At 40.7% G+C, this 24,244-nt stretch overlaps 2 protein-coding genes across 9 annotated transcripts in view; one reads left to right on the plus strand and one right to left on the minus strand.

Moving 5' to 3' along the window:
* Positions 1 to 5,440, minus strand: part of SCLT1 (sodium channel and clathrin linker 1) — a 44,355-nt gene extending 38,915 nt beyond the window's left edge. For 2 of the 4 annotated variants that reach the window (XM_079989444.1, XM_079989441.1), the window contains exons 1-2: positions 5,063 to 5,293; positions 3,950 to 4,056 (exon numbers count right to left, since the gene is read on the minus strand). In XM_079989444.1, the coding sequence (XP_079845570.1) occupies positions 3,950 to 3,983 (34 nt within the window). In that variant the 5' untranslated portion in view covers positions 3,984 to 4,056; positions 5,063 to 5,293. The other 2 variants (XM_079989442.1, XM_079989443.1) reach the window with 2 other exon arrangements.
* A 31-nt stretch (positions 5,441 to 5,471) lies between these two features.
* LOC307223478 (UPF0462 protein C4orf33) lies at positions 5,472 to 24,226 on the plus strand. Of its 5 annotated transcripts, none has more exons than XM_079989461.1 (8): positions 5,472 to 5,570; positions 8,163 to 8,318; positions 10,407 to 10,587; positions 15,200 to 15,260; positions 16,992 to 17,043; positions 17,145 to 17,344; positions 18,410 to 18,528; positions 19,619 to 22,546. In XM_079989461.1, the coding sequence occupies exons 2-7, from the start codon at positions 8,295 to 8,297 to the stop codon at positions 18,510 to 18,512; spliced, it is 621 nt and encodes a 206-aa protein (XP_079845587.1). In that variant the 5' UTR covers positions 5,472 to 5,570; positions 8,163 to 8,294; the 3' UTR covers positions 18,513 to 18,528; positions 19,619 to 22,546. The 5 variants fall into 5 exon arrangements, with proteins under 5 accessions (XP_079845587.1, XP_079845590.1, XP_079845589.1 ...); XM_079989463.1 differs by lacking the exon at positions 19,619 to 22,546 and adding an exon at positions 24,116 to 24,226 and having other exon boundaries at positions 5,503 to 5,615; XM_079989462.1 differs by having other exon boundaries at positions 5,503 to 5,615; positions 19,567 to 22,546.
* Positions 24,227 to 24,244: the final 18 nt, after the last annotated feature.

Consider the following 24,244-nt stretch of genomic DNA (forward strand, 5'->3'; position numbering starts at 1 on the left):
TCCACCACCCAAAATCTAAGAAGATAGTAAAACATTATTTGGAGTCACCTTATTCATCTTTGCTATCAATTTACCTAAAATAAGAGTTCATTTGACAGATTTCAAATTGGTTGGACTTTTCTTAAACTGGGGTTCTACTGATTATCTTGGAAGTAGATTTTGATGTATGTTGACTCTTGTACATTATCCTTCATGCGACATTAATTTAGTCATTTAAATAACAATATTTTTAAATGTTTAATTTATTTCAACACATGTATGCTCCTTTCCTGTTAGACTGGTGCCTTCTAAATCATTTATAAAACATATAAAACTTTTAAAGAGGACAGTTTTAACAGTTTTTCAAAAGGCTATACTTCCAGCAGTGCCACTTGGGGAAGGGTGCCCTAGAACCCAGGGGTTACTCTAGGAAACCCATCAATTTAGGCTTCTGATACAGGTGGGAGGCAGAGCAGAGACTCTCCAGATGATCTTAACAAGCAGGCAAGATCTCAGCAAGTTTTACCCTAGGCCAATGCATTTATGGCTCTCAAGGTCATTATCTGCACCAACATATTGGAAGAAAATGGAGATTGAGTAATACTGAATAACATTCTCAGAATTACTGACAGCAGTATTCTTGACTGGCTGCAGCATCCAAACATGCTTTGGAAGCAGCTCCACACTGAGGGGGATTTCAATAATTCAACAATGATGTAGCCAAAGCATGTGCAGCAGTGACAAGAACTGTCTTATTCTGGGAAGACTGCATTTGCTGCACTAGCTGAAGCTGAGTAAAAGCACATCTGGCAACAGCAGTATCCAAACCCTTAAGGAGCAATACCGGCTCCAGAAGTATTCCGAAAATGTGAATATTATCATTCTCCTGCCCTAGTTAGCTCTCACTTAAGGGTGTAATTGATACGTCACTGAGATGAGTTATCATTTTGGGGAACATTTTGTCAGGTATTTGTCAATTCAGAATTACAGTAAAACTGTATTCATTTATTTACTGCCTCTCCCAAACATGCCAGGGAGGGTTACATAAAAATATAAAATATATGGAACCTAACATTACAGTAAAAGTAGATGCTCCTTTGGGTCTGAAAACTGTATCTTTCTAGATTTGCCAAGTTGAAAATTTTAAAGGAATGTCTGGGGCAAGAGTTATTGCAGGGGAAGAAGTTAAAGTGATGTAGTAATGGATGGCAGTGGGGAAAAAAACAGTTTTTCATTTATTGTAACCCATTCACCGGCAGTACTGAGTTGATTAGGCATGCTTTGGAATTGCAAAACACTAGTAGGCAACTATATTAAGAAGCTGCAGTAGACCAAGAATAAATATGTTTTCATATGTTAACACCTGGCTCCCAGTGGTGGCTATTAACATTTTCTGAGCATGTTAGATAAATGAAATTTAAACAGAACAGAAGTATCACAGCTTTTTCAATGATGTAACAAGAGCACCTTTGAAACTCCCTGAAAACAAATGCTTAGTGTTTCACTTTGTGATGCTAATATTCCAGCACCAATTTGATTAAGCTGTCATATGCAGCGTATTCACCAGATCTAGAGAGGAGGAATGTTTATCTTGATGTTGAAGTAACATTTTGCCTCTTTTCATATTTCTGTTTTATATACATTATTACTGTTTCATTTGATGGAAATGAACATGAACTTGAAAGGGTGAAAGATTTACAAAGCATAAGAAAAATGTAATGGAAATTATCACAATCCCATGCATGTTACTAGAAGGGGGGGGGGGGTTGTCCAATGAAACTCAATGTTGGAAGAGTCTGAAAGTACTTCACTCAGCACAGAGTTAAACCATGGAACTCACTCCCACAAGATGTAAAAGCAGACACTATCTTTGATAGTTTTAAAACAGGATTAGAGAATTTTATGGAGAATAAGGCTATAGCTACTAACCACGATGGATATGTTCTACCTCCACAGTTTGAGACAGTATGCCTCTGTATGGGGATGGGATGACAAGTTGGGAAAATGCTATTGCACCCAAGTCCTTCTTGAAGGTTTCCAATAGGAATTTCGTTGGCCACTGCGAGAACAGGACATTGGACCAGTCAGACCTCTGTTCTGCTCTAGAAGGGCTCCTCTTATGTTAAGTCCCCAAGTTCAATGGGACTTAACTACAGTAGTGAGTTTATGATTGCATTCTTATTGAGGGTAGTGCTTTTGCTGCATAGGTACCATAGTTGCCTTTGACTGGACTTAACCATCCAGGGGTCCTTTACCTTACCTTTACCTATAGGTACAATAGCAGGATAATAATGAATAGGAATAATAACTGGATGCACACAAGTTTTATCAGATTCACTAGTATTAGGTCTATGCAAGAAAGACCTTGAGTACAGCTTCAATATACAACACTGCAAGTCAAATCCTGGCTAGGGAGCACTGCAGTTTAACAGAGTGGAGGCGTCAGTGCTGCATCAGTAGCCCTGCTGCTCACACTAGCCTAGGCAGAAGGTGATAGGTGGAAGGCATAAGGTAGGCAAAGTGCTGGTCCAAGCTAGCGCTGGTGTAGTGATCAGGCCCATTACCATCAAGCGGCAGCAATTGGACCATCTTGGGAGCCAATAAAACCCAGGCTAGCTAAGGCCCTCCTCAGAACACTCCATTTTCAAGTTTTCTACCTGCCTGCCTGCTCAACAGGTGAAATAGGGGGTTCTACTGACTGTGCTCCATGAGCAGTGGCCAGCAAGTCTGGACAGACAAATACTTTTGCCCAATCCAAACCCTCAAGTGGTGCAAAGGAGTCTGGTTTACAGCCTAAGTGAGATAGATAGATCCTCTTAAAGGACACTGAGTTCACAAAGCACTTTCCAACCATTGATAAAAATAATTACAATCAAATAGAAGATACAACTTAAAATTAAATACATCACCCCCGCTGAGGGAAATTCAACCAGAAAGACAAACATAACAAATAACTCAGGAAAAGCTAAGTGAAACATATTTAGAGTTCATTGAAAAACAATCAAATAGGGGCCTGACAAAGATATCTGAGAAGGAAATTCCACAAATGTGGGAAACCACATAAAATTGTCAGTCTCTGGTGGCTAGTGGTATTTCCTCAAGGACCATAAACCTGACTCTGAGGCTGATCTTAAGACATTGGCAGGTTCGTGACAGTAGGCAATACTTCAGATAACCTAGTCCAAAACAATGTAGGCCTTAAAGAGCAAAACCAGCACCTTAAACTAAGCCCAGAAACAAAATGGTAAGCAATGCAAGTGGTACAGGGTTGGTATAGTTTGAGTTGTATAACTCCTGCTAGCAAACAAATAACTGGAGTTTCCAAACTGTCTTTATAGACAGCCCTATGTAGACACTATTACAAGCCTCAGTGCCTAGGACTTGCCGATCGAAAGGTCGGCGGTTCGAATCCCTGTGGCGGGGTGCGCTCCCGCTGCTCGGTCCCAGCGCCTGCCAACCTAGCAGTTCGAAAGCACCTCCGGGTGCAAGTAGATAAATAGGGACCGCTTACCAGCGGGAAGGTAAACGGCGTTTCCGTGTGCGGCTCTGGCTCGCCAGAGCAGCGATGTCATGCTGGCCACGTGACCCGGAAGTGTCTCCGGACAGCGCTGGCCCCTGGCCTCTTAAGTGAGATGGGCGCACAACCCCAGAGTCTGTCAAGACTGGCCCGTACGGGCAGGGGTACCTTTACCTTTACCTTAATTTGAACAGAATACATGTTAAAATAACAGACACCAGGTCTGCTCTCTCCAGATAGGAGTACACAGAATACCAGCAAAAGCAGGTAACAGGCACTTGTGGTCTTTGATGTTATCTGCACCTTCATATAGAGCAACAGGTCCAGAAGAACACCTAAGCTGTTATTGGCCCCCACTTTTTTTTATATAAAAAGAAAACTTCTGTTTAAGCTTTTCAATGAAATACATCAACTAACAGTATAGATCTGAATGAACTCATATGCAGAACTTACTTTGAACTCTTGGGAAATCAGTTGCTCCTTCCATATTTTAACCTGGAAGGTTGCACAATAAGGTTTCTGACCAAATGAACTCCCTCTCATCAAGGTAAATACAAAACCTGTAAAAGTCAGATAAATGTAAGCAGCAAAACCTACAGTAATTTACTTCCATTCATTTCTAACTTTAGTTTCTAACTGAATTCTCCTCAGAATCTACAAGTGTCCTATTTACAGAAAGACAGGGCATGTGGAAATAATTCTGAAAGAAAAATGCTCTATCAAACATCATAATGGAAACTCACTTTTCAAAGCTACAGTCCCATGCATGGGTGCAGCGGGCGGGCGGAGGGGGGCAGGGAGGGGCTGCTGCCCCCCCCCAAATGAATAAAAATGTATAGCAAACTGAGGTTCTGCCTTCCCTAACAAAAGGCCTTCCTTCCCTCACAAAATTCTTGGCTATGCTCATGGTCCCATGGAGATCAAATATAAAACTCCCCCAGCCTACAGGATCTCATCAGTGTACCATTATAAAGTTTAAAAAGATAAAAATAAGAACAGTCCTTCAGCGCATCCTTTTTATTGCATGTTCATGATTATGTGTGTCCATGATACAATCAGAACGGTCATACACCGTCCTTCACTCAACACTATTCACACACAAAAATCCAGAACAATTTGTCCCTGCAAAAGTTTTGGGGTTGTCCTACTGCTTCATTTCCACCTGGTACATAAGTTGTATAGAAAGTTATGGGATATCAGCAAAAAGTTACAACAAACCTTATGGAGCAAGGGGCTTTTTTTTAATCTCGCTTTTGTTGTGTTATAGTCTCTCCCAACAGCAATTATGTGGAAACACTGGGGGAAAGCATTTCAGAAGCACTAATATTAAAACAGAACAAACCCACCCCTAAATGCATCATTATTGTGCCATAGAGCTTATTGCAATGAAAAACCACGTCTGAAAGGACGTCTAAAGTAGACATGGATTATGCCAGCGAGATATATGACTAGGCTGGAAGGTTTATTCTGGCATAAACCCATAGGAGAAATTATTAAATTAAGAGGAAGCGTTAACTGAAGAAAAATGTCTCCCCACACCCGCCGACAAGTGTATGTAATACACACGTTTCTTTTCAGACGAGGTCGCCTGTTGCGCGTCACATTGCTCTCTTGGAAGAAATGTGGGGGTGGAACACGCGACCCTCTCTCTCTCTCACTCTCTTCCCACACACGGACGGGGACTGACGGTTGGAACCCCGCTGTGCGCGTGAAGCCGCAGCTGCTCCCCGCCTCGCCTAATTCCCCTTTCTGGACCAATCACAGGCCTCCCCACCTCCCCCGTAAGAGACCGGCGCGAGACACCTGGTTAACTCGCCACCTCAACGCCGCCGATTACCATAACGACCGACGGACAGGAAAAGAAGCAAAAGACACAAGAGGGCTAGAAGAAAACGAAGGAGGAGGAGATGACGGGTCCGCATATGACGCGCCTGACTCAGGCCGCCAATCGGAAGCTAGGCGAAGGAGATGACTTTTCCCATTGGTTTAAAAGGGGAAAGAGAAAAAAAACATCACATGCCCGCCTCTTCCTTCAGGCTGTGCGAGGAAGGCGGCTGAGGAACAAAACTGAGCGGTGAGTGGGCAACCGCTGTGTGTTTGTATGCGCGCTTACGCGGAAGTAAGTATCTCCATCTCCCATGGACCAATTACTTCCGAGTAGACCTGTTACCTCCTAGCTGGGAGGGAGCCCCATTAAATCCAACGGGGCCTCCTCCTGAGCAAAGTAGCATGGGGGACTTGGCTGGCAGCCACCCTAAGCCCGGTCGCAGGGCTGGATTTCCTTCCCTCTTCCTTGTTTCGAAGCAACTTGCCTCCCCAACGCTCCTCGGTGTTTTTAAAAGGGTGAGCTGAAATGGTGGCAGCTGAAACTTTTTCGTCTCGCGCGGTTTCCAGAGGCAGAGGGTCCTCCCCAGCGGAAAACGTTGGCAACCGAACGGGGCTGGGGAGAGGGGAGAAGGACCTGGTTTAAATCGAAGAGGGCTGCCCGCATCGACTGCCCAGAACAGTCATTGCAATAGATATCTACTCTGCAGAGAGGAGATAAGAGATGCTCGGGATGTGTCTCACTGGCCTCTTCATCAGTACAGTATGTCGGCATCCTGCGGAAAGAGCGATTATTGCACTTACACACACAATATTGTGTTAAGAGAGTGTATATTCCAAATGCACATAGTCAGGCAGATCTGATTTTTTCCCCACCCACACATAAGCACTCTCTATTGAACTCTTATCGCAGTGTGACCTACCCACAATACTGGATAGTGATTAATGGGATGTGTTAACACTTTGTGTTGCCCCTTCTCCACTGCTAGTAGTTCCCAAGTTCCTCCCCAAGTTCTGGAAACCTGATGTCCTTTGTGGGCATGCAAACGCTGCAGCAGCATAGAATTGTAAAATTGTGGTGTTGGATAAGATCCCATGGGTCATCTAGTCCAACCCCCTGCGATGCAGGAATCTTTTACCCAACGTGGGGCTTGAACCCTGAGTTTGAGAGTCTCATGCTCTACTGACTGAGCTATCCCTCAATTGGGATACAACTCGTATTCCCTCCTAGCCCACAAATCCAACATCATGGGTCGATATAAAGTGGGACTAATTTTCTTTGTGCCCAGCAGTCTAATCTCGAAATTATTTCCTTCCAGCCATGTAATAATATTGCCCAGGCATTCCTCCTGAGCTGATCAAACTTAGTTCTAATCATAATTAGAATATAATTAGCCTTGCCCCAATAAGCAGACATTGACAGGATATTGGAACCAACTCACATCCTTTTTGGAAAAACTGGAGACCAAATTCCCTACCATTGACTCTCGAATTTTAATGCTGGAGCTATCCTTCAGTCAATTTGTAATTAGCTCACATTTTCCCAGTCCTGCATTCAAAGTTTATTTTTACCACAGGCAATTAGTTAAGGAGGGAAAGAGTTAAATAGAGCAATATTTCTGCAGGTATGGACAGGAAGATGTATCATTTAGACAAGGTGGGGGAACTGGTTCCTGGATAAATTGGATGACGTAGGAATTGCACCCTCTTTTCTTGATATGCTCAACTCAACTTGCCACTCAGCTTACCTCCTTTAAACTCTTTTCTCATACAGTATTGAGAAGAAAGTTTTGACTTTTATATTAGTCACACATTTGAGTGTCTAAGCTATTGTCTTTTGATTGCTTTGTGGGTGGATTGATGCTGAAGTATGAACTGCACATTATTTACAATGCCTTGTTTTGTGTAGGCTTCCAACATTAAAAAATGCTTTTTTAATGCATACTCCAACTTCAGTTTTACCCAAAGTAGCCTAATAGGAAGGGCTAACAATGTTTCTACTTGATGTGTCCTGGGTTTGGAAGATAGTTTGAGAGGGGAGTGCCACAATGTTGGGAAAACTCTTTCACATATATCCTCATTGTGTGGACTTGGTGTACAGGTAACTGCTCAGGATGATGGTACCTGGAAGGCTACAGGCAGCAAGTGCAAGTTGTAGAGCACAAGGATAAGCTGATGGACCACAGAATGCCAATCAAGGAGACTGCTATGTTATGTACCAGTTGGAGGCAGCCATGTAGAAGGAAATATTACAGCATTTGGGGCTTTTTAGTTCAAAGAAAATAGTAGGTTCCGTAACAGTAGTGTATAAAATTATGCATGGTCTAGAGAAAGCAGAGAGAGCAAAGTTTTTCTCTCTTTCACAACACTAGCACTTAGGGACATCCATTGAAGCTGAACATAGGAATTTTCAGGACAGACAAAACTATGAAATTTGTTTCCATGAGAGGCAGTGATGGCCACCAACTTGGAAGGCTTTTAAAGAAGATTCAACACATTCTTAGAGCACAAGGCTATCAGTGGCTACTTTCCCTGATGGATGTGTTGTTCTTCCATTGTTGGAGGCAGTATGCTTCTGAATACATGTTGCTGGAAACAACAGAAGAGGAACATGCTGTTGCCCTCGGGACCTGCTTGCAAAGTTGCTTCCCCAAAGCATCTGACTGGCCAGAATGCTGGAATAAATTGGCCACTGGTCTGATTCAGTTCACTCTTAAGTTCTTAGAAGATATTGCATGAGTAGATTTCCAAGACTAATTACAAGGAAATTTTATTTTTATCATAAGTTTGCAGAGGATATATAGTTGTATTTCAACTTTAACATGTTCTACTTTATCCGTAGGCAGGCCATTTGTTCAGCACCAGTACTGCTGTGGAAATACAACTTTATTTGGAGGATGACAGTGGATTTGCATATTTACCGTATACAAGTTAAAGTTGAGATCACTGTGGACACCCTGTGGTGAAAATAGGCATGAACAGTCAGGTACTGAAAAAGGTATGGTGTTGCAGCAAGTCATTTAATTCTCCTGCGTATGTAATAACTCTATACCAAGACCTTAATGGAACTTCCAGTAACACATGCAATTGGTTGACTTGCATCTCTCCATTGCAATAATGTTGTGTTGCTTGCAATAATGGGTAGGAGTTGGGAGATTATAGAATGCTATTAAAGTTACTAGCAGTTGTGCCCCTGTCTGCTCCATTCACCCCCCCCCCTACTATTTTCCCCACATTAACCCCCTAGAGCAGTGGTTTCCAACCTTTTTTGGGCCATGCTCCACCTAAGCATCTCTAAAATCCTGATGCCACCCCCCCCCCCGTGATATATAATTATTAAAAAAGTGAACTCCTGTTCACATGGAGGAAGCCTAAAAGGCCATTCAGGGTTAATAACACATTCTTGATTGCCCCCCTTAAAAATCAAATTGCCCCCTTGTGGGGCATGTGCTCCACATTGGGAACCACTGCCCTAGAGCTTCCCCTTCCCACTGCTACTAAGCTCACTTTTCAACTTCCCAACCCTATTCCAGAAGCTACTTCTCTCTTCTACTCATATGTGCAACCACACTTTGCATCCCTGTTTTCACCTTTGCTCCCATGTCCATGCCTCCTCACTTACTTTTGTCTGCCCCTATTATAACCTACTGTAACCTCCTACCACACTACTAAGCACCCTTTCTGCCCTTTGCCCAGTTATGAAGCTACCAACCCGGCCTATTATCCAGACTCTTTTGCACCCCTGCTTTCATCTTCAACCCCATTCCCATGCCACCTACTCCATCTTATTTTGCAACCCACTTTGCACCTTCGTTCTCTTTTTTCCATACCCCTTGTCCGTAGTTTTCTCAACTCTCCTTGCACACAGACAAGGGCGTAGGAAGGGGTGTGTGGTGGGGGCAGTCCACCCCGGGTGTCATCCCAGGGGGGAGAGATAACCCCCCCTGGGTGGATCGCGCTGCCACGCAGCGATCGGCCCCCCGCCGGGAGGATCACGTCACTGCGCTGTGATCGCCCCCCCCCCCCCAGAGGATCGCGCCACGATTGGTCCTCCCCCAGGATTGTGCTGCCTCACCGATTGCCCTGTGGGCAGATCGCCCCACCCTGCTTCTCTGGGTGCCGGAGCAGCTAGCTTCGCCATTGCACACAGATCACCCTTATTTCCACACCTTACCCTCTCTCCTATTGTGCATCTTCCTTTCCATACACACACCATTATCTCCCACCCCTCCCCTTTCCCACCTCCTTGTTTTTTCAAATCCTTGCACAAAGACCACATCCCATTTCCATGCCTCCTCCTTTCTTCTATTCTGCAGCCCCTTTTGTACGCATAACCCATGCTGATATATATTACTGTATCTTAAGAGCAAGCCCATCAGTTTGTTCAGTTAGAGAGTACTAAGTTCAATTGATGAATGTTGTACATATATGGGTGTCTGTTTGTTAAGAAAACATTTCTGCTAAATTACTACATTGAATCTAGAACTTCATGTTGAAAACAACACATGGTACCAGGAGTAAAATACATTGTGAGAAAGTACTATGGAATGTTTGAAGGCTCCTCATCCTTTGTCTCTCACGTGAGGCAGCTGAGAAGCTCTGAAAAGCATTTCTGCCCATTTCAGTGTTTCCCCTTTTCACTCCTACAATGGCAGAAGTTTGAGTAGAGCGGGGTGGAAGGACATACAGTGGTACCTCTGGTTGAGAACAGGATCCGTTCCGGAGGCCCGTTCACAACCTGAAAAGAGTGCAACCTGAAGCGCCGTATCTGCGCAGGTGCATGGCGCGATTTAACGCTTCTGCGCATGTGCGATCAGCAAAACCAGGAAGTAACTCTTTCCAGTACTTCTGGATCACCACAGGACGCAACCTGTAAGACGTAACCTGAAGCGTCCGTAACATGAGGTATGACTGTAGATGAAAGCTGTGAGTTTAAACAACAGCAGAGGGTTGAATGAAGCAGGAATATAGTGACACTGCAGGTTGGTTGGTTGGTTTTTTTAACGAAACAAAAAAAAAAAATTAGTGGCAAACTTCTTAGTATTAAGCAAAAATAATCATTTTAAGTTTACAATATAATATTTAGATGGAGTTTAAAATTGAAGATACATGGAACAGCTTACCAGTGAGTCATGATCCAGTAACAATCAAGTTCACAGGTGAAGATGCTGGAATGATGATAGAAGTGTGTGCTCCATTTTTTAATGATCCTCCAGCTCCTCCTGGTGAACCTGGAAAACCATTCAATGGACTGTGGGACTATGAGGGTAAGTGAATCAATCTTTTTGCAAGGTTCTGTCATGTATATTCTGGCAGCATGTCTTGAGTACAGGCTGGCATTCCTGTAAAGAGAAATGCTGAACTTTGTTTAAAGAAATGCAACAACAGGTTATGCTCTTGTTCAAGCTTGCAGACAGACAACTCTGCCATTTTTCAGAGTATTCCATTCCACCTCAGCTTTCCATTTTTCACCCCCAGCAGATTCATCATTTTGTGCCCACTGAATATGCTCAGCACTAATTCTGCTGTGAGGGGGTGTAGGTCGCCTATTCCCCTCCCACCACCCTTCCTTTTCCCATCCTCTACTTCTGTAAAGCTTTGGGTTACCCTGAGCCTGCTGATGTGGCTAGATGGTGCTGTTTTGGTTATACAAAGATCTACATTGAGAGAATGAGCTTTCCATTAGTATTATTCAGAATCCTGTGACTATCAGAGAAGCTGATTCAAAACAGAGAAATGCATGAAGCCTAGTTAGGAGTTCCAAGTGCCCTAAACATTCAGTTTTCTTTCCAGTATTGATTATTTAATATCTAATTTCTATACTGCTTAATATATTAAATATATATTATTAGAGATTAGGGTACAGAAAACTGAAGCAACAGCAAACAACTTAAACATAATATTACAAAAATACACACTTACATATAAGCGCTGCATTAATAAGTAGGGCTGTTTTTGTGTATATAAATAAATAAAGTAAAATAAAATATATTCATTTTCCTTTGGTCACACCCTATCATCCTCTGGGTTTCTCACCCGGAGTCCAGCAAACTCTGAGCTCACCCACAAAGGTTTCACAACAAAAAGATACTTGAAACAGCAAACATCAGCCTAGTCTCTCGCTCTAGACTTGCTCTTTATGCGTAGACCCAAGGCACTGCCTCAGACCGCCCACAGCTGTGTCCCATTCAGCTGCACTTTCCACAACCAGTTCCAGGTGCAGCAGCTTTCCCAGGGGTCCAAAGGATGAGGAGAGGCTCCCCTTCCACCCACAGCTGTTTCTTCACCCTCTGTGCTCTTCTAGCTGGGATATAATGTAATATAGTAGGGCAGAAGGGTCATTTAATTTTTAATGGGAAGGCTACTTATTGCAAATTATTAGGGGTTATGCAACCTGAATAAATATTATAACTGTGTTGTAAGCATCAATTACCATTTCTATATCGAGTAATCTATTTTAGGTTATTTCAAAAGGCAGGCAATTTTCATGAAATCTGTGTTCTTTTTTTGAACATGCTCTCCGCAATTCTGCCTCCTAGGTAAAGAAATATATTACGATGCTTGTCTTGGAATTTTATGGTAAACAATCATCTAATTATCCAGATCTGAATCAAAACTAATGTTATTAATGCCAGGTTCTTTGTAGAAATTGTCACACAGCTTGTGAAAACCTAAAGAAATACAATGCTATGAAACCTACATGGGGCATTATTATTATTATTATTGCCAGTTTATATGGTGCAAACGGTACAAAAGGACAGGCCCCTGCCTCAAAGGGGAAAGTAGTTTTGCAAATAGTTATGGGGATATGCTACAACATATGCTCATTAGCAAGTGTGTAAATGCTAGCAATAGGCTATTTATAGCACAAGCTGCTTATTCCATATACAGAGTGTTACAGTGGACAAAATGGTAGTACAGTGGTACCTCGGGTTACAGACGCTTCAGGTTACAGTCTCCACTAACCCAGAAATAGTACCTAAGGTTAAGAACTTTGCTTCAGGGTGAGAACAGAAATTGAGCAGCAGCGGGAGGCCCCATTAGCTAAAGTGGTGCTTCAGGTTAAGAACAGTTTCAGGTTAAGAATGGACCTCCAGAACGAATTAAGTTCTTAACCCGAGGTACCACTGTAATCCGTTACTATACATGACAGTGATTAAGGACTGCCTCTGAATGATCTTCCTATATGGTATTCCCAAATACTATAGGTAAGGTAAAGGTACCCCTGCCCGTACGGGCCAGTCTTGACAGACTCTGGGGTTGTGCGCCCATCTCACTTAAGAGGCCAGGGGCCAGCGCTGTCCGGAGACACTTCCGGGTCACGTGGCCAGCGTGACATCGCTGCTCTGGCGAGCCAGAGCCACACACGGAAACGCCGTTTACCTTCCCGCTGGTAAGCGGTCCCTATTTATCTACTTGCACCCGGAGGTGCTTTCGAACTGCTAGGTTGGCAGGCGCTGGGACCGAGCAGCGGGAGCGCACCCCACCGCAGGGATTCGAACCGCCGACCTTTCGATCGGCAAGCCCTAGGCGCTGAGGCTTTAACCCACAGCGCCACCTGCGTCCCCCCAAATACTATAGTCAAGTACAAAATGAATGAAAATCCATATATTTGTCCCATCAATAAAGTTTGGTAACTGTATGTTGGTTAGGACTGCCATATGTCCAGATTTTCCTGGACATTACTTGGATTTCAAATGTGGAATTGATACCTGGGGCAGAAGGATTTCCAAAAGGTGGTGCTTTGTCCTGGATCTAGTCAATCGAAAAATCACAGTTTTTGTAAAAAAAATATCTCAACAACTTTCGGGGTGTCCTGATTTTTACTTTTAGAAACATGGCAACCCTAATCTCGGTGCATTAGCTTCAAGGTTTTTAAAAGATCCACATGGTAGGCTTAACTTTCCTGTGTGATAAAGACTCTTATGTACATCTTTTAGAGTACATCTCATCCTTTATGCTGGATAAATTAATTTTCACTAAATGAGTAGTCCAAAGAACTTTTATCTTATAATACAAATTCCAACCCTTCAGTACAATTGCCACTTAAACTCACTGGTTTTCTTACTTTCTAGGGGATCTGATGATAAATCAACTGCTTCAAACTAATACCATAATACAGATTTTCAAATAGCCACCCACTTTGTAGCCTGTTTAAAATAAGAGTGATGTTCACTGTAAGACATGCTCAGTGTAGACCCATTAATTGCAGTGTATCTACTCTGAGTGTGATTTAGCTTGGGTGACATCCAAAGTACTGAATATCATCAGTCATAAAAGCCTTATAAAACTTGGTTCTCTCATTTTATAGGCCACATACTACTGACGCAGGGATATCTGGATAAGACGACTAAAAACTACCTCCACTGTTGAGCTCAGATCCTGCTTTCAATTTTACATAGGCATCTATGGGAAAAGGATACTGGGCTAGATCGGCAATTGGCCTGATCCAGTAGGCTCTTCTTATGTTCTTAAAACATTTTTGATGGACCAACAAATTTTGTGGTCTTGTTTGACATAGCCACTATGTTTCTCCAAGTCTAAGTAGCATAATCTCTCCCCATCTCAGCTGGGCTTTCACTGTGGCTACTCGATAGTTGGAGTTTCAGTGTTACCAACACTATTTTGATTCTATTTTTCTTAAACAGGATGATATATCAGTGTGAAGTCATCTGGCAAGTTTCCTTGGCTATGTGATCTTCACATTTTAAACTTTTTTCTTATGCCATCAAGCTTATATTGCTTTATCTTGCATTCAAGCTCCATAGGTTTCTGAATTTTAGCATTACAGCATTGTTGCCAAAATAACATTCATAGCATAATGCATTCAAATTGGCAGTGCAATAAATGTGTATAGTGTTTAAAATATTCACTAATTGGCTATGTTCACATAGCATTCTAGAGGAGAATCTAGAGTAATAGTTGAGTATGCTGCTACCTGCTAGAATAACGCCAATTTTGTATTTAAAAAAACTTTAATGTGCTGTATGAGCATCAGTTGGAACAATTTCCCCCATTCTTTTTCTTTTCTGCTCTTGAAGGTATGAAGAATTCATAATTTATACTTCCCTAGGTGGAGGAGAAATCTTTTTCTGGGAGCCATTTGTATTTTATTCTTATTTCTTGCAGCTGTTTCCGTTGATCAGTACTGCATTGGAAAGTAGCAGCAGGATTCCTGAGTAGCTTTTTCATACATATGAATGAAATTCTTTCCCTGCTCTCTCAATTGTTTCACATTCATTCCATTGCTTTAGGAGTATATTGCATCACTTTCTTGCACTTAAGGCTTTTCCCTAGGGCCAGTGCAATGAGTGATTGCTCAGTTCTGTTCAATTTTACCTACACAGGCATCCCGTAAAAGTCCCTAAGCATCACTTACCTGATTGACAGCTAATATCAAATAGAAAATCTGTTATTTTCCACAGCTGTTTCCATCCTTATCAAGATGGAAGAATCAATCTTTTGTTTCTTCCCTCTACGTATATACACACACAGAATTTGTAAAACACGTTTTTGTAGTAGTTTTAAAAGCAATACTATTCTAGATTATGGTAATTATAAGCTATTTGAAAAGTGTTTTCAAAGCACATTATGAAAAATATATACAGTTAGTGGGCTGCCGAAAAAATTAGAGCAGAAATGAGATTTTGCAGCATTCTCCTATGTGTATCCACTCAGAGTTAAGTCCCACTGAGTTCAATTGGGCTGTACTCCCAGGTAAATGGATATAGGATTGTAGCCTAAGTCTGCAATCCTAAATGCAATAGGGAATAAGTTATATTGAGCAAATGGGATTGAGTTCATGTAACTGTGTGTAGGTTTGCACTGTAAATATAAAAATGATTTAAAATGAAGCAGCAATGTTTTGTTGGTTTTCAGTTGTAGAAGCTTTCTTCTTGAATCACCAAACTGAGCAGTACTTAGAAGTGGAGTTTTGTCCGTAAGTAAACATTTCAAAATCCTTTAATTTCTTATGCAATTATGTTGCTTGAATCCTTGATGTGTACGTTTGTATTTGGGAGATTGCTAGAATTCCAAGAGTGCTTTCAGCTTTCTGCAGGTGAAGAACAGGATTTGCCACTAGGGAATCCCATTCAGACCTTAAGCAGTATCAGAAGTGTCTTTCTTTCTGCTTGGAGTTGTTCTGTGGCTTTAGAAGGTAGCTGCTGATTCTACAATGTGGCTAGGAAAAAATATTATGGTTTCTCTCAGTCTGTATATTTTAGCAGTAAGCTAAGGAACAGAGCTGTAAAGTTAATGTATATTGACGTGCAGTGCAGTATCATATACGTTGTAAGCCACCCAGAGTCGCTGGGGAAACCCAGCCGGATGGGTGGGATATTAATATTACTATTAATAAATTAATTACTAATATTAATATTATTATACAGTGAGATGGTAAGGTGGTGCATAGGGACAGAGTCCTTAAGAGCAAAAGCACCTGTATGTTTTCCTATGCGGTTGCCAATACTCTACTTGTAAAGCTCTGTAGGAATCTTTAATTTGCAGCTGCAGTATTATAACATTAACCAATGAATGAATTTCTGTATTCTTACAGAATCGGAGTGAGAAGAATCCAAGATAGGATAAAGAATCCAAGATAGGATAAAGGCAGTGTATGTTTTTATTGTTGAGTCTATTCAGGGAGGCAAGCTCTGAAAAATATATAAAATTGGGGATTTTAGTGGTGCTGTAGCTAGGGTGGGGGACCAGTAAAAATGATGGACAATTATGAGTGAATTTAAAAGCAGCCCATAAAGATGTGTGTGTATGTGGCTGTGGGTTGGTAAAGACTTACTTCAGCAAATGTCTTTTTTGTAAAGAAAGATAAAGGTAAAGGACCCCTGAACGGTTAAGTCCAGTCAAAGACAACTATGAGGTGTATTGCTCATCTTGCTTCAGGCCAAGGGAGCCAGTGTTTGTCCACAAGCAGCTTTCCAGGTCATGTGGCCAGCATGACTAAACCGTTTCTGGCACAATGGAGCACCATGACACTCCAGTGGCACCTATTTATCTATTTGTATCGGTGTGCTTTTGAACTGCTAGGTTGGCAAGAGCTGGGACAAAGCAATGGGATCTCACCACTGTCACGTGGATTTGACCTGCCGACCTTCTCATCGCTAAGCCCAAGAAGCTCAGTTGTTTAGACCACAGCACCACCCACGCCCCTAGGTTTGAATTCGCGCGACTGGGTGAGCTCCTGTTGCTCTGTCCCAGTTTCTGCCAATCTCACAGTTCAAAAGTATACCAGTGCAAGTAGATAAATAGGTACCACTGTGGTGGGAAGGTAAGCTTCCATCACAGTGTTCCATTGCACCAGAAGTGGTTTAGTCATGCTGGCCACATGACTCGGAAAGCTATCTGTGGACAAATGCTGGATCCCTTGGCCTGAAAACGAGATGAGCACCACTTCCCATAGTCGCCTTTGAGTGGACTTAACCATGCAGGGGTCCTTTACCTTACCTTTACCTTATTTGTAAACGTAGTCCAGAATAAAGCAAATATAGTTGTGCAATTTAATGGCTTCATGTTGACTTACATAGCAAGTTGCTTAGGAGTTATTTGCATTTTATTGGGTTACACAATTTTCATCTGAGAACTATAAGCTGCCTCTGGTTTAGAGACATGCTAATGGATGTATTTCTGGAATGACTATATTATGTTTTTGTAGGCATGGGCAGTATCTGGTGTTGCTGCTTTCTGGGAGACGGAAAGTGTGCAAAGTAAGTGAACCATAGGACTCCACCACCACCTTCCCCAAACGCACAATTACTTCAACACTCACAGGACTGGGATAAATCTGCATATCTTTTTTTTAACACAGCAAGAACTTCCTTTAATGTTTGAAGTGTCGAGAACGTGTGCCAAATGGAATGGAAAAGCTCATCTTCCTTGGAGTTATTTTCCACCAGCTACTGACAAATTTAATGCATTTGCAATTCATGGGTCAGGAGTTAACAGAACATATGAAGCCCTCTATCCTGTACCTCAACATGACATTGTGGCAAAACAGAAACCTGATTTGTAAGTACATCTGTGGTGCTTTTTTTTTTTTTTTTTTTTGAAGGGGGCGTTCTAAGAGACTGGTGTGAGTGGAAGAATATTTTATTATCCTTCAAGTTAGGAGGGCAAGTTATATTAGGACCTAAACTGCAGAATCTAGACAAGAACTTAAATGCAATGATGTTGCTTCTGCTGGTCAGGCTGGTCAAGGATGCTTTTTATTTGGCTTGTAGCAATCTTACTATTGAAAATGTTCACACATTAAAGGAGTTCAAACAAAATAACCTTTAAAGATCATTCTCTCTCACATACACTGCTTTGCTAAGCTTATCCTTTGGGATATAAAGTAATACCTGTATACTTTCATTGGATCAAGAAGTGCATTCGGAAATGTGAATATATGAATGATGGTGTAAAATATTATAACAATGCTTGCTCTTCTTTCCCCTGTGTTCTTTTGAATGGTTTCTTGGGTCTGGGGTAGCTTGCTGTGCTCCATATTCATTAGTACTTGCTGAAAGGAAATATCTGGTAGTATGTCTGCGTTACAGCATTTCAATCTGCAAAACGTGCGCTTCTGATATGCTGATAGAAAAATGCTTTATGCCTGAACTGAGACTTTGTGAGAAGTCCACTTGAAACATAACCTTGCATACAGTGTCATGTGCTCTCTGGGTGGTTGCACCACAAAACCTCCAATCCTATCTACCACCCATCTATTTATCTTGGTGGCTACTTTTTATTCTTTATTTGACAGAGTGTTATCTGCACACCTTACTTTCCTACTTTTCCTTGCATGAAAACTTAGAAGGCAACAAGGCACAGACTGTAATTATATCAATCAGTTTCACAATATGAATGTGACAGACACACACACACACACACACACACACACATATATATACTACAGTGTAATTTCTTGGGGTGGTGAAGAACAACACACTTACACTAGTTCTTTAATACGTAGTTACTGTACTGTAGTTTTGTAATACAATAACTTTTCTTCATACCAATTTAGCAGATGTGGAAAGGGGTAAGTGTAAATGTTTCCAACCCATCTGACTCTTTTGCTCCTTTCTTTTGCAGCCATTGCCTGGAATATTTTAAATGCCTGAACCTGAAACTGTTAATGGGAAAAGATTGGAAGCAACCAGAATCAGACTTGTGGGCATCATGTAAATGCAACTAAATAAAAAAGACAAAAGGTAGGCTACCAGATAGCTTAAAGTAGGTGGTTAGACACTGATGACCACTGCCTAATTGTAGCACTTACACGCATTCAGTGGATCAAATCAAAGCGTGTTGACTTCAGTTTGCTGAAGTCTGCTGCCATAGTTGCATTATATATCTGCATGTATGAAAATATCTGTCTCCAATGTCTGGCTTGGAGAAAAGGTTTTGTTTCCTGTCAACTGGGCCTTTCACTGTTGCTCATTTGCATCCTGATCATATACTTTTATTTAGTTATCAATAAGGAGCTTTTAGCCTGTAAAAGAGGAGACTGAGAGGAGATACGATAGCCATCTTCAAATATCTTAAGGGCTGTCACATGGAAGAGAGACCATGCTTGTTTTCTCCTGCTCTGTAATAAAAATACAATTAACAGTAAAATAAAACATATTTGAAACACTTCTAAAACATGTAGAAACTGTTAAAATAATCTAGAAACACTGAAACATGACAAAACATGTAACACATCATGTATCTAAATAGATCTGCTGAAACAGAAACATTTTCAGCAGACATCAATAATGTCAATAGTCAGGGAGTTTCAAAATGCAGGCACTAAAGACGTGACTCCTGATGAATGCAATGTAGACATTGTGTGGCACTTACAGAAATGTGAGTTTTGCAGATTGAAGTGATCAAGTTGGCACATATTGGGTAAGGGGACCCCTTAAGGAAACTGGTCCCCAGCCATTAAGGCATTATATACCAATATTATTATGAGTCCTGTGGATGATATTGGAGACTGTTTACTAACTATTAATGTTGGGCCAGAATTTGGTCTGGATACTGAGAGTCCAGGTGCAATTTGTTCTGGATACTGAGAGACACATAAGGTGCAATGCCCTTGCACCTTATGTGTCTAGTCCAGCCTCAACCCTTCCCACAAGTTGTTGCAAAGGAGTAATTGCCTGTGTCTTTACTTCCTCATTTAGTCATGTTATCAGCTTTGTGATCTTCAGCTGTCAGGCATCTAATCTTATTCAAATCCCCATATTGATCTACTTTCTTTACAGGTCACTTGAGTATTGCTCTTTTATTGGTTCTGTTTCTCACATTCCCTCACAGATTGTCTCTGTAGTAAGGTATTTCATGTTCTGGGGGTCTTAAGTTTCCAACCGCTTCAAAGATTACCTGACTGGAATGCAAAAGATGGAAGGATACCAAGAAAAGAAAAGAGATGAGATGAGAAGAATCCTTCTAATTCCAATCTGAATGCATTTTGTCCTCTCCTCCCTTCTTGCGAATTTCTTCCTAAGTCAATTATAGATGCTGTCTGATAGCTGACATTACTTCTGCAGTAAAGAAAATGGGAACTTTCCCCCCTGAAGCCACACATGTGTATCCTAATGGATAAGAAGTGGCAATGTAATCAAGCTGTTTTCAAACAAAATCCATGATTGATGCTGCTTGCAAGAATGAATTGAGAAACTAAGCCAATCGCACTCTGCTATACCTGCTAGATCATAATTGGACTTTAAACATTTCACTTTTCCCAACACAAGCGTGTGCTTATTTTATTTACAGTGACCTCCATCGAGATAGCTGCAAAATTATTTTGTTGCTCTGTTTGCCACCTGCATTTTTTTCAATGCCCTGTGATAAATGGACACTTTTTGGGGTGTTGACAACTTGCCTTCATGGAAAATCTGTGGAACTATCCACTTGGCATGAGCAGACAAACGTTGTAATTCCATTAAAAATATGTTCTATTTAACCAGAAATGGGTATTGTCTCAATCTATTTAATCTTTAATTATTGATTAACGTGGGATAAAAGTAAATGGCGTACCTGTTCACTGCGTATATCAAGCAGGTTTTCATTTCTCACACCAAACTGATTATGACTTAAGTATAAAGGAATAATGAATGGAACAATATTGATCCAGGTGCTTTTTATCATCTTTTCCCATTATACATAAAATTAAAATGAAAGTAGCTAGATGCTCCCTTTCGATGGAAGAAAATTATTGTTTTTTCATCCAAGGCAATGTAATATAATCTGAACTGCAAGTTATTACAGAAGATATTTGATTAAATACAGAAAAAAATCTGGGCATGATATGTATGTATCTCTGTATATGATGCTGGCTAAAATGTTGCGCCCACTTTGATCAACACAGATCTGTTCCTGTTTTATGTGTGTCTTTTGAAAGTATGTTCTGGATGGTATTCAGCTAAGTTTTACTCAGAAGAAATTGAAATTAATAGGACCTAACAAACATTTTCATTCATTTCACTGGGTGTATTCTGAGTAAAATTAGCTGAATATTGTTTGATGTCTGGTTGATGAGCTGAATCAGGCTCCAGGAAAACAACTGCTACACAGGTAGCACTCAAAGTAAAGTGTGTAGCAGTTGCACTACGGCATACAAACACAACCCCACTCCCCCATTGCTGTGGAAGGTACAGATGTTAGCAGGCAAGTCATTGCATATGTGCATGCTGCTAAAATAAGTGAAAGGCTATCATGCTATCAAAGAAGACAAGAGGCTATGGCAATAATGACTCCACACTTATCCTAGCTACTATTAAAATACAAGGAGTGAACCTTGTTTTAACCATCCCAAATTGAGACAAGGCCACAAATAAATAGCACAACTACCGCAGCATATCGGAGGACACTTCATGCTTGTATTGCCCCTTGCAGGGGTGTATCAACTCTTGGTAGAAAGAATAGGATTTTCCTAATGCATGAAAGGACAGTTGCTAAGATTGAGGTTAGTAGTTATAACTCACAAATATGTATTGGAACTGGAGTTTCTGCAATCTAAAATCTGTTAAAGGCAGCTGTCATAACAAGAGATCAAAATAAGATTTCGGAATGTGTTTGAAAGCATACAGTGCCTAACAGAATATTGCAGAATCAATAAATGATGTGATGCTAATAACATATGCACATGGTAGTTAACAAGGAAGGACAATGCAGAAAGAGTATGGTGCAGTTGGGTATAAACAAAGGAACCATTTTATACGTCGGTTTGACATCTGCTGTAGACTGGGTCTTTTGGGTTATATGCTTGATCTAAAAGTGGTTTTAGGGAATTGCATGAAAATGTCAACCTACAAACCCATTTGCCATTTTTACATGTATAGTAGTTAACATGTTCTGTATCATTTTAAATATATTTTCCAAAGTTTCATAATCCAGCATTTTTTTCAAAATGGCATTTTATACATGAGCAAGCAACCAGCAGCATGATATTCAAGGTGACTTGGAATTTCTCTTTTCCTAATCTTTGGTTAAAGATGTCTCCAAGAAAATAGACAATAGGTTAATGACCCTTCATTGTATTGAAAAGTTGGCTTTCTCATTTAATAAAATGAGAAGAAACGCAGGGGGTGATGTCTATATGGGAAATGTGATTATTCTGAAAGAAAGCAGAAACAGTCACTGAAGTACTGCTGTCAATTGGCAACCTTGTTATTGTTGAATTTATGACATGGAGATGGAAAATAAATGTTATGGACCAGGTAGTGATGTAAAGTCGGTTTTTCTTTCAGCTTCTTATTTTTCCAATCTTAAATTGCTCCAGCAGTTTGCAAATTCTAAAATCTTCATGAAATTCACCAGCATCTTACTGTGACTTTCTACTAATAAACACAATGGGTTGAAAAGAAACAAATCATTAGGGTATTGACTGAGCCAAGTCAAATACCCTTTGGGCAATGCAACTTCTCAAATGGATTTGGTGCACACCTGCAATTTGTGAATGCAAAGTAAAGTGTCATACACACAGTGGCTTGCTCTGAAGGCATTTATTTTTATGTGTTTGTCACTGAATTTTATGTGTTATGTTGGTCACAGGTCATATGCTGGAAAACTTTATCACAGTTGCCAATAACAGTAACTGTGTATATTGCTTACTGATTGATTTTTTTATTCATAATTTTAAATAATATAATTGTTTTAAGGTCCAGATAAATTATTGTGGTTGTAAAACTGTTGTGTTAGTCACAACTTTTAAAATACAATAAAAAGAAATCATTTAAACAATCTGGCATATTTCTTTATTTTTGAAGGGAACATCAATCAAGTTAACACACAATTAGTTTAATAATACTGGCCAATACAGTCATACCTCAGGTTAAATGTGCTTCAGGTTGAGCGTTTTCAGGTTACGCTCTGTGGTGACCTGAAAGTAATGGAGCGCGTTACTTCTGGGTTTCGCCGCATGCGCAGATGCTCCAAAATACGTCACGCGCATGCGCAGAAGCGGCAAATCGCGACCCAAAGGCGCAGGTTGCGTTCACTTCAGGATGCGAACGGGATTCCGGAATGGATCCCATTCGCAACCAGAGGTTACAAATATTATGTTGTTCACTATGGAATTACCCTTTTGTGAGAATATTGCAATTTACATGAATTAGAAGGACTCATTCACAACCTCTACCTTGGATATTCAGTGTTCTTAATATCCAAACTGGACAGAATCAAATCAGATTTTATTAAAGTCTCATAATGTCTATTTAGAGTGAGGCCAAGACCTTTCCGTAGTTGAATGCAAGAAGCAAAGCTGCTTATGTCGCATACTGTTGGCATCAAAATGGCAACCTGTATTTTTTCACCATTTAATCCAGCTTTACCTTTTCCACTGAAAATCCTATACTTTTAAAAATAAAAAACCACCTTATTGCCCTTTGAAATATTAAGCCCTTTTTTATATACACCCATGATTGGGTCCTTTGTCCTTTGTCCTTTTTTATTTGGGATTAAGTTGTGCTTGTAGGTGGCAGTGCAGTCCCCCCACCCATTTTGTTAAGCACAAAATCTAGGAGAATTGAGTGGGGGGAAAGAACATTTTGTTCCAGTTTCATGCTGCATTAGCTGCAGAACATGTTGGGCCTACACTCTTCAGTCGGCTTTAGGAATCTGTGTTCTCTTAAAGTTTGTAAAGGTGATGTTAAAGTGGCTGTTCCTTGTTATGTGTGCTAACACTTATTGATTCAAAGTCATTTTGCCAGTTCAGTATGGACACTCTGAAATACTGTTTACAGTTTTGGTAACAAGAATGGAGATGGCTTGAGCCTCAATAAGCTATTGAGCTCTTCAGGTTATTGCAGATGGCAAATTTGAACTGGTTTGCCACTTCTGCTTTTGTGAAAATTCCCTTTGAAGTATGATCTCAGAATGTTTCATTCTACTTCCAGAAGGCTCTTTGTCCCCTGAAACAGGAAACCGTTTCAGCTAAGTAATTTGACAGATAATGACATAGTAGGCTCTAGTGTTTGACTTACAATTGCTTTTATAGGTCTAGGCTGATGTTTTAGAGCATTCTAGGATTCAAGTCTTCAGACCTGATGAGATTTAAATATTAATGCTAACTAATCTGGGTTTGTTTATATTAAAATCGAGAGAAACTTGTGATTCCCTATTAAGTCAGGCAGATTTGAAAACGTATACTAGAATTAGCACTGGACTTCAAATATTGCAGAAGTCTTCACTCAAGTTTTTTCTTTTAAAAAAATTGTATCAGGTGTTCTTCTATACTGTATATATTACTAGATATTCTGTTAACTAGACAGTGTTCACCAGCTCATTGTTCTGGATCTCTTGAAAGATCAGGATCATTGACCCATGGTATCCTGCTGGAATGATTGACAGGGATTAGGATGCTGAATTCTGCTCATTAAGTACCAGACCAAAATGCTTCCCTTTAACACACTGTAACAGGGAGCCAACTAAAGTCTTAGT

The sequence above is a fragment of the Podarcis cretensis genome, assembly GCF_951804945.1.
Source record: "Podarcis cretensis genome assembly, chromosome: 9".
NCBI classification, from domain to species: Eukaryota; Metazoa; Chordata; class Lepidosauria; order Squamata; family Lacertidae; genus Podarcis; species Podarcis cretensis.